General features: G+C 47.9%; 1 protein-coding gene across 7 annotated transcripts; it reads left to right on the forward strand.

Annotated features, from left to right (window-relative positions):
* The first annotated feature begins 1539 nt into the window (after window positions 1-1539).
* On the forward strand, window positions 1540-6602 carry LOC119167883 (uncharacterized). Of its 7 annotated transcripts, XR_012884408.1 has the most exons (10): window positions 1554-2236; window positions 3489-3574; window positions 3638-3799; window positions 3890-4081; window positions 4145-4336; window positions 4452-4605; window positions 4707-4860; window positions 4974-5127; window positions 5229-5382; window positions 5446-6602. XR_012884408.1 is itself a non-coding variant. In XM_075867559.1 (9 exons), the coding sequence occupies exons 1-3, from the start codon at window positions 2167-2169 to the stop codon at window positions 4028-4030; spliced, it is 369 nt and encodes a 122-aa protein (XP_075723674.1). In that variant the 5' UTR covers window positions 1540-2166; the 3' UTR covers window positions 4031-4081; window positions 4145-4336; window positions 4452-4605; window positions 4707-4860; window positions 4974-5127; window positions 5229-5382; window positions 5446-6602. The 7 variants fall into 7 exon arrangements, 2 of the variants coding, with proteins under 2 accessions (XP_075723674.1, XP_075723675.1); XM_075867559.1 differs by lacking the exon at window positions 3489-3574 and having other exon boundaries at window positions 1540-2236; window positions 3638-3795; XR_012884405.1 differs by lacking the exon at window positions 3489-3574 and having other exon boundaries at window positions 1556-2495.
* Window positions 6603-8448: the final 1846 nt, after the last annotated feature.

The following is an 8448-nucleotide window of genomic DNA, read 5'->3' on the forward strand; positions in this document are numbered from 1 at the left end:
GGATAGTTGGTATTTCACCGTATGGTACTTTTTCAGGAATACTTCAGTAAATTACAATCTTCGCGCGCATCTTTTTTTTACTTGAGTAAAGCAATTCTTCATAAATGTCATTTACATGAAATGAATGCTTGAAGCAGTATTTGGTTCTGCATTACGGTCTTACATGCGCGTTTTCCACAGACTGTGCATTCACATAAGAAAGAACATATCAAAGGGCACTTCATCAAAACATGTTGGGGGAAGGTAACGTGTGTTATGTGAACTATAGTTAAATCCTTTTTTAATGGCTCGTTCAAGGACGTTTCAAAACAGAATGACATCTTTGCAGCTAATAAAGCAGTGGTCTCGGGTACATCGCAGAGGCGCAGTTAGCTGAAGAAACAAAAATATACTTTTTTTCTTGCAACCATGGTTTTACTGGTAGCGTATCTGTATGAAGTTTATATAAGAAGGTTTTCGTATCAGGAGAAGTATACATTTTCCGTACTCGTTTTAGTATGGCCTGGAAAGCCGGAATATAAAGTGCGGTAAAGTTGAGGAGAAAAAAGCATGGATCGAACCCGTGCCCTGCGGGTCAGCAGCCGAGTACCTTAGCTGGGAACAAGAACAAGCTTTTGTAACGGGTTCAAGCATTTGACGGCCCACTCGTTATGCTATTCGGCATTGTGCGACGATTGGCAGTTGTTTTGCTGTTTTAAAACATTTTATAAGTATAGATTATTAACGTGATTGCTTTCCCGACATCAAGCCTGCCTAAGGCTTGACGTCGGGAAAGTGTGTAAAAAAAAAAAAAAAACTAAGGCTGACTCAGTGGTAGAATACTAAGCTGGCACCCAGCGGACCCGCGTTTGGGCACCACTGTGTCATTGGTGGTTAATTTTTTTTTCTAATTTGGCGCGACGTGATTACGGACACTGCCGGCGGCGGTGGACAACTGCGCGTGACCCGAGTTGTGATCTCATCGAACAGCTTTCACTGTAAAAAGAGCCCCTCGTGCACGCTATAGTTATAGGATTGGTCGGCTGTGCTTCGATTTACGCTCAGAAAATTGATTTTGGCACAGCCAGTTTCCGCGTGCCTCATAAGTGGATGGGGGCCCGTAAAATACCTCATGTTTGAATTCATTAACTCGGAATGTGTGGCAACGCTCCTGATCAGTAAGCCATCGTGAATTTGGAGGAGTCCTTCCGCTGATACGTTTGTCAATATATTTCTTTTCTCGAAATCCAGAAGCAGGCTTTCTGCGCGCGAGTACTGAAAATAAATGCTACGCCCCGATTAAAATTTGAAGATCGCGCGTTGATGTAGCGCTTTCGCGGATTTTTGGATTTTACATCGATAAAACGAAAGCAACAGCGTTGCTATCGAATAACACGAAAGAAGCTTCCAGAATATTCCATGATAGGCCAGCATGCTGACCCGACTTTTTTTTCTTGAGATTTTTTTTTTCTGCATCGCCACTCGCGCTGATAGCGGTAATAACAGCAGCGTCGGGGCGGCGTGCGACAGTGACGTAAAGACAAGATTGACCAATGCGCCAATGAAGAAAATTTTCCAGGAATATCGACGCATGAACCAAGCATCATGAGATCGCGATAGTCGTGGTCGATGCGCGCCTTTGCGTGGTCTGGGACCGCCATTTTGCTGTATTCCTTAGGCGTTGGCGGTTTACCTGCTGAGCTATACGCGTCGCATTACTGCCGTATTCACGCACCGATAGTGGCTGTACTCGACTACATGGTGCCTCTCTTACCTCAATCGAGTCTTCTTTACGGACTTTAAAGATTTGGCTTCGGCCTGACATTGAAAATGTGAGGAACGTTCCAAAAAACTTCGTGCTGCCTGGCCCGCTTTCAGACAATGCCTCAGGCAATGTGTTCCGGTTGCTAAAGCAAAGACTGCTCGGTGCTCGCGGACGTTACCTCGGCCCTCAAGTCGCTCCCGCACGACCATTCTCGTCCTCCACGCAAGCTTCTGAAATACATGCGACGCTAGACGAATTCGTCGGACCTGGACTCGTTCACGAAGTTACCATAGGCCTAGCGCTAATGGTGTTCCGTTGAAGCCGAAGTGAACTTACAAGACGCAAGTCGGGACTACCGTAAATTCATCTTTCGTTCTGCGTGTTTACCAACCATCGGCATCGCCTGGACAAAACTTTGACTCATGGTAGACATCTCTTCGGAGACCAGCGGGACCAACTTTCTTCACGAACTGCTTGGTCATCGGTCAACAAGTAAGATAGGGAGTCCCTGAGCTCGCGAGGATGGTACGCAGCTGTCAGTTGAGTTTTTCAAATTAGTACTACGTGCCTGGCGCCATGCTGCGCTCAAAAAGTTACGTGAGGCTAGCTGCATAGTAAAATTAAGCCCGTATCTTTTCTGCGCGGACTGCAGCCACGTATCGGGTATTCGCCGTGACGGAATTTGAGAGGACGGGCCGCGTCGCTGTTGTGTCGACGCATATAGCTTCAGGTTCAGCTCGCAGTTAGGCAGGTAAGTGACAGCTTGATGACCGTTCTCTTTCAGTTTCGTCAGTGATATTTGCCCGTTCCGAATGACGTTGCTACCTCGACCACAATTTCGTAGTTGGGTAGCTTGCGCGCGGCATGATCGACTCACATTGTCGTGCATGGTCTTTTGTTATGTGAAATGTGGTTTTGAGGAAGCAACGGCATGCGGTGTAGCTTCGTTAGCTCGATAGCTTCGTTAATTCTGCGCAGCTTCTTCACGTTGCAGATCAAGGCTTTCTTCTCCGGCCATTAAGAGGTTGTCAACCTTGTCGGACTTGATTAGCGTATGTGGGCAGTCTGTCGGCCCGTTGCTGTGGTACGCGCGATTCGCGTTCTTCGTGGGACGCACCATGCACCGCCCGCTTTGGTCGAATTCAGCGACCACGGTCCGCGTCCGCTTGCGAACCTTGTGGTGAGCACACCAGCTGTTCGTACATTCGTGTTTCTAAAGAGTGCTTATTGGGCGTTTCAAATCTCTGCGAGCTGCCATACATCGAAGTCGAACTACGACAACCATCCGAGCACAATCACATGAATCCGTCTTGCATTGCAAGAGGGATGACAATGGTATTCAAGACTGACGAGGTTGCAGTTTTGGTGGGCGGCGGTTGCAGCCTCACTGGGTCGTGTCTGACAGCATCGAAGAGGACGGGGCATGGGTGGAGGACGCACCCTATATAGCTTCAGCCTTGATAATTAAGATTATGACAGGTGTCCTCTTGCGATTTAGTCAAGATCATATAACCCCTTTCGAGTGATTTTGTGAAGCAACCACTATTTCGTGTCGAGAAGCGCGCGTGCGCTTCCGCAAAATGTAGTTTCGCGGAAGCAAACGGCATCCGGAATGGCATCGTCAGGGATTGATTTAGCCGGGCTTACTGTTCTCCAAACAGTACGATTTACTTGGCGTAACTGCTGTTTTTCCTGGTTGCCGTGTTCCGCATGATACATTTTATTCACGGTGCTCTGCTTACAGTGCCCTTTTGAGGTTTACTACCAGACTTTTCTTTGAGTCCTATCGACCATCCACGCGTCCATGTATGGGCCGCTGCACCGCATATAGTGAGTTACAATGTTTTGCATTTCATTGTCATTGCTAAACAAGCGGCTTTTGCATCTATACAGATACACCAATGACTGCAGATGTCCCATTTTTGAACGAGTGGTGCGTCGTAGACTGTCCAGCCTCAGGCAAGGAGAAAGTTGCAATCGACCCACTCCGTATGGCCGTGTCAGCAGCGCCTCCACATTCAATCGCTGATACTTCTATAGGCAGGAGAAACGTCAGTCAGTGCCATGACCTTCTTGGTTAATGTACACTCAACTCCTACAGTCAGTTTGAAATGGGCTGAACAATCTCGCCACGTTTTGTCGCAGCGTCCGCGTGTTGGTCTTTCATCGCTACCCGTGACAAGGAAAGAGGTGGCTGCGGCAGACTCATTCCCAAAGCTATCCGTTCCTGGCGGCGTCGATCGTAGTACTGCCGCACCTTTCAGCATTTTCGCACTGCTTCGATGATGACGTGATCCTGGCAGAAGGCAGACTGCTGCTAACCTTGGAATTCTGTTGGTAAGTGCTCTTACTGCGTCTGTGTTTACATGAGCTTAACAATTCCGCCGCGTTTTCTTGCAGGTTTCCCGTGTCGGTCTTTCATCGCTACCCGCGACTAGGACAGAGCTGGCTCCGGCAGACTACTTTCCAACGCTATCCGTTCCTCGTGGCATCGGTCGCAGTATGACCGCACCTTTCATCACCTTCTCACTGCTTCGCTGATGGCATGATCCTGGCAGAAGGCAGACTCCTCCTACCCTTGGAATTATCTTGGTAAGTGCCACATTATTGCCTCTTACATCGATTGTGTTTACATGAGCGTAACAATTCCGCTGCGTTTTCTTGCCGATTCCCCGTGTCGCGGTGTTCCATCGCTACCCGTGACAAGGAGAGAGCTGTCTCTGGCAGACTACTTTCCAAGGCTATTCGTTCCTGGTGGCGCCGGTCGTAGTACTGCCGCACCTTTCAGCACCTTCGCACTGCTTCGCTGGTGGCGTGATCCTGGCAGAAGGCAGACTGCTGCTAACCTTGGAATTCTGTTGGTAAGTGCTCTCACTGCGGCTGTGTTTACATGAGCTTAACAATTCCGCCGCGTTTTCTTGCCGATTTCCCGTGTCGGCCTGTCATCGCTACCCGTGACTAGGACAAAGGTGGCTCCGGCTGATAACTTTCCAAGGCTATCAGTTCCTGGTGGCGTCAGTCACAGTATGGCCGCACCTTTAATCACCTTCGCACTGCTTCGCTGTTGGCGTGATCCTGGCAGAAGGCAGACTCCTCCTACCCTTGGAATTATCTTGGTAAGTGCCACATTATTGCCTCTTACATCGATTGTGTTTACATGAGCTTAACAATTCCGCTGCGTTTCCTTGCCGATTCCCCGTGTCGGTGTTCCATCGCTACTCGTGACAAGGAGAGAGCTGTCTCCGGCAGACTACTTTCCAAGGCTATCCGTTCCTGGTGGCGCCGGTCGTAGTGCTGCCGCACCTTTCAGCACCTTCGCACTGCTTCGCTGATGGCGTGATCCTGGCAGAAGGCAGACTGCTGCTAACCTTGGAATTCTGTTGGTAAGTGCTCTCACTGCGGCTGTGTTTACATGAGCTTAACAATTCCGCCGCGTTTTCTTGCCGGTTTCCCGTGTCGGCCTGTCATCGCTACCCGTGACTAGGACAAAGGTGGCTCCGGCAGATAACTTTCCAAGGCTATTTGTTCCTGGTGGCGTCAGTCACAGTATGGCCACACCTTTAATCACCTTCGCACTGCTTCGCTGTTGGCGTGATCCTGGCAGAAGGCAGACTGCTGCTAACCTTGGAATTATGTTGGTAAGTACTCATAGTGCGGCTGTGTTTACATGAGCTTAACAATTCCGCCGCGTTTTCTTGCAGGTTTCTCGTGTCGGTCTTTTATCGCTACCCGTGACAAAGGACTGAGCTGGCTCCAGCAGACTGATTTCCAAGGCTATCTGTTCCAGGTGGAATCGGTCGTAGTATTGCCACACCTTTCGGCACCTTCGCACTGATTCGCAGATGGCATCGACCTGGCTGAAAGCAGGCAGACTGCTACTACCCTTAGAATTCTGTTTGTAGATGCCACATTCAATAGACTGTTACTGTGTCTGTGTTTACATGTGCTTAACAATCCAACTGCGGGTTGTTGCAACGTCCAAGTGTCATTCTTTTATCACTACCCGTGACAAGAACAGAGCTGGCTTCTGCAGACTGCTTCCAAAGCTATTCGTTCCCGAGATAAACTGTGGCGTCCGTTGTCGTTTGGTGACATCTTCCAGTACCTTCGCACTGCTTCACAGATGGCGTGTACTTAGAAAGCAGACTGCTAATACCCTTAGGATTCTGTTTGTAGGTGCCACATTCATTAGACCGTTACTGTGACTGTGTTTACATGTGCTTAACAATCGCACACGGTGTCGCTCATGCTGTGAAGTTATACATGAGCATACAAGCGTCAATTACATGACTATAACGTGACTAACACCAAAACTATACAAAATGCAAGCTCTTGGCACGATTCAATCTTTCGAAATTTGTTGCCATCATAGACGCTATGCCCCATCTGGCATCATTTTGCATGCTTTGTCGAGGTGGGGGAGCGTGGATCTTTGCCAAGTAAAACTGTCGTGGCAGCTGTTTATACATCGACTGTTCCTTACCTGAGGCTTTATTCATCGCGTTAATTGCCTCGGAGGCCATGATTACTTTCAGTAATTTAAATATGTGCAGTTATTGCATTGACTGTATAGCCGTTATTGCTTTCATGACCGTAAGCTTGAATAGACGTTAGCACATTGCTTGAAAAGCCAATAAAAATGTCTTGAGCCCTGTCAGTTCCACTGGGAAGAGGCACTTAGGAGCTCCAAGTTCCAACATCAAGGCAGTCCAGAGGGCCCAAGTACTGGTGGAACGCCACCATGGTCCCGCCCAGACTCGGGCGTCGCCCACAGTAGTGGCTGCTAGGATGTCTCTCGTGAACACCTTGGTGGCTTAAAACTGTTCAGGACCTTTTAATAAAGTTCTTGACTGACTGAGATCTGTCCTTAGTAAATATCTATGGTCTGTGCTTTCCTGCGCACGTTGCCATTCCCCGCTTTGAGCGCAATTCCAACCAGAAGCACGAAGAAAATGGTGCGTACTTTTCTTTGTTCTTGCATTATCTCCACAGCTACGGGGTGTACCTATGTAAGTTTTTGTCTCAGTAACAGACGAGCAATTAAGGTGAATGTGCATCTAAATTTAAATCGTCCTAGAATAAATGAAAATGTGCAATGCTAGATATGAGTACGCGTACAGAGAATAAAGGTATAATATGGATATTAATCTGCTTTAAAAAAAAGCTGTCCTATGCAAAACTTGGGTTCGTGCCGTAAACTGCTTCTACTGCAGATATTGCATGTAGAGTCGGCTAACTAAGAACAAGGATTGTGTACTTCATACACCAGTATGAAGGTCGCGTGACGGGCTTACTTAAATCTAGGACGTCTGTTGAAGAATAATGTCCGAAGAACGATTCCATCCCCCGGCACAGCGTTATGGATAGTGTAGGTTTAAATTGTAAACGAACGTTGAGTGGTATGCCCTGCCAAACGAAGGCTAGACATTCGCCAGTAATGAAATTAGAATTATATGGGTGAAACACTGCTCTTGCGGATCGTTGAGGGTCAGAAAGAAAGCGCCGCAAGACAGTCTGTAAGCAACTACTACTATGTTTCACACATCAGGTGCACGCAACGCCGTGGAAGCTTTGCAAAAAGTTCGGCCAGCTAAACGTCTCACTTCGCGCGTCTTGTGGTCGCTCGCATGACAACTGAATGGCGCCGGTGCGCCCTCGAGTTCCCCAACTGCACCAGACGTCGTTTTGCATGGCAACCGGCATCTGATACATTGCAAGCTTTCTGCACCGTTTCGTAGTGGCTGCGCGACATTCCCACCTTTGGCCAAGCGATGATGACGTCCCCGTGTGACGTCTAGTGACGTCATGATCCCATTATAAATATTGACGATATGTGCCGTCAAACGGCCCAATAAAAATTCACAGTGTATTCACGGAGTGAATGATGATCAGTGGGGCGAAACGCCCGTTGGTCTGCCCATCCATCCATCCGTCCGTCTATCATAGATACGAAATCATCCACCTGTCTGTCTGTCTGTCTGTCTGTCTGTCTGTCTGTCTGTCTGTCTGTCTGTCTGTCTGTCTGTCTGTCTGTCTGTCTGTCTGTCTGTCTGTCTGTCTGTGTCTATCCATCGTCCGTCAAGTTCTAAATCCTCAATAAAATACGAAAACCACTGATGCCATCTAGTGACATTTTTTCCAAAGACATACACACAACGCCATCTAGTGATATTTTTTCCAAAGACATACACACAACGCCATCTAGTAAGCAATTCCTAAAACTAACTACAAATGTCTATACTACTACTACTACTACTACTACTACTACTACTACAACTACTACTACTACAACTACTACTACTACTACACTGCGGGGAAGCCAACTTTTCAGGCAAACTTTAGCTCGGGAAATACGCAAACTGGGCACATCGTTCCAAGCTGTGACGTCCGAAAAAACTTGAGGCTTATCAGGGGTGATAAGAGCCTAAACTTTTTTTCACTAGTTTTGACCGTCCACTGCGGGGAAGCCAACCTTTCACGCAAACTTTAGGTCGGGAAATACGCAAACTGGGCACATCGTTCTAAGCTGTGACGTCAGACAAAACTTGAGCCTTATCAGGGGTGATAAGAGCCTAAACTTTTTTCGCCAGTTTTGACCGTCCACTGCGAGGAAGCCAACCATTCAGGCAAACTTTAGCTCGGGAAATACGCAAACTGGGCACATCGTTCTAAGCTGTGACGTCAGACAAAACTTGAGCCTTATC

Source organism: Rhipicephalus microplus, chromosome 6 (assembly GCF_043290135.1).
Source record: "Rhipicephalus microplus isolate Deutch F79 chromosome 6, USDA_Rmic, whole genome shotgun sequence".
Classification (NCBI taxonomy): Eukaryota; Metazoa; Arthropoda; class Arachnida; order Ixodida; family Ixodidae; genus Rhipicephalus; species Rhipicephalus microplus.

Bases quoted from the DNA above. Each gene is read 5' to 3' on its own strand.
- LOC119167883 (XM_075867559.1), top strand. From the start codon at position 2,167: ATGGTAGACATCTCTTCGGAGACCAGCGGGACCAACTTTCTTCACGAA. The intron at 2,237-3,637 runs GTAAGATAGGGA...GCATCTATACAG, and splicing joins GCTTGGTCATCGGTCAACAA to ATACACCAATGACTGCAGAT. The intron at 3,796-3,889 runs GTCAGTCAGTGC...GTTTTGTCGCAG, and splicing joins CTTCTATAGGCAGGAGAAAC to CGTCCGCGTGTTGGTCTTTC.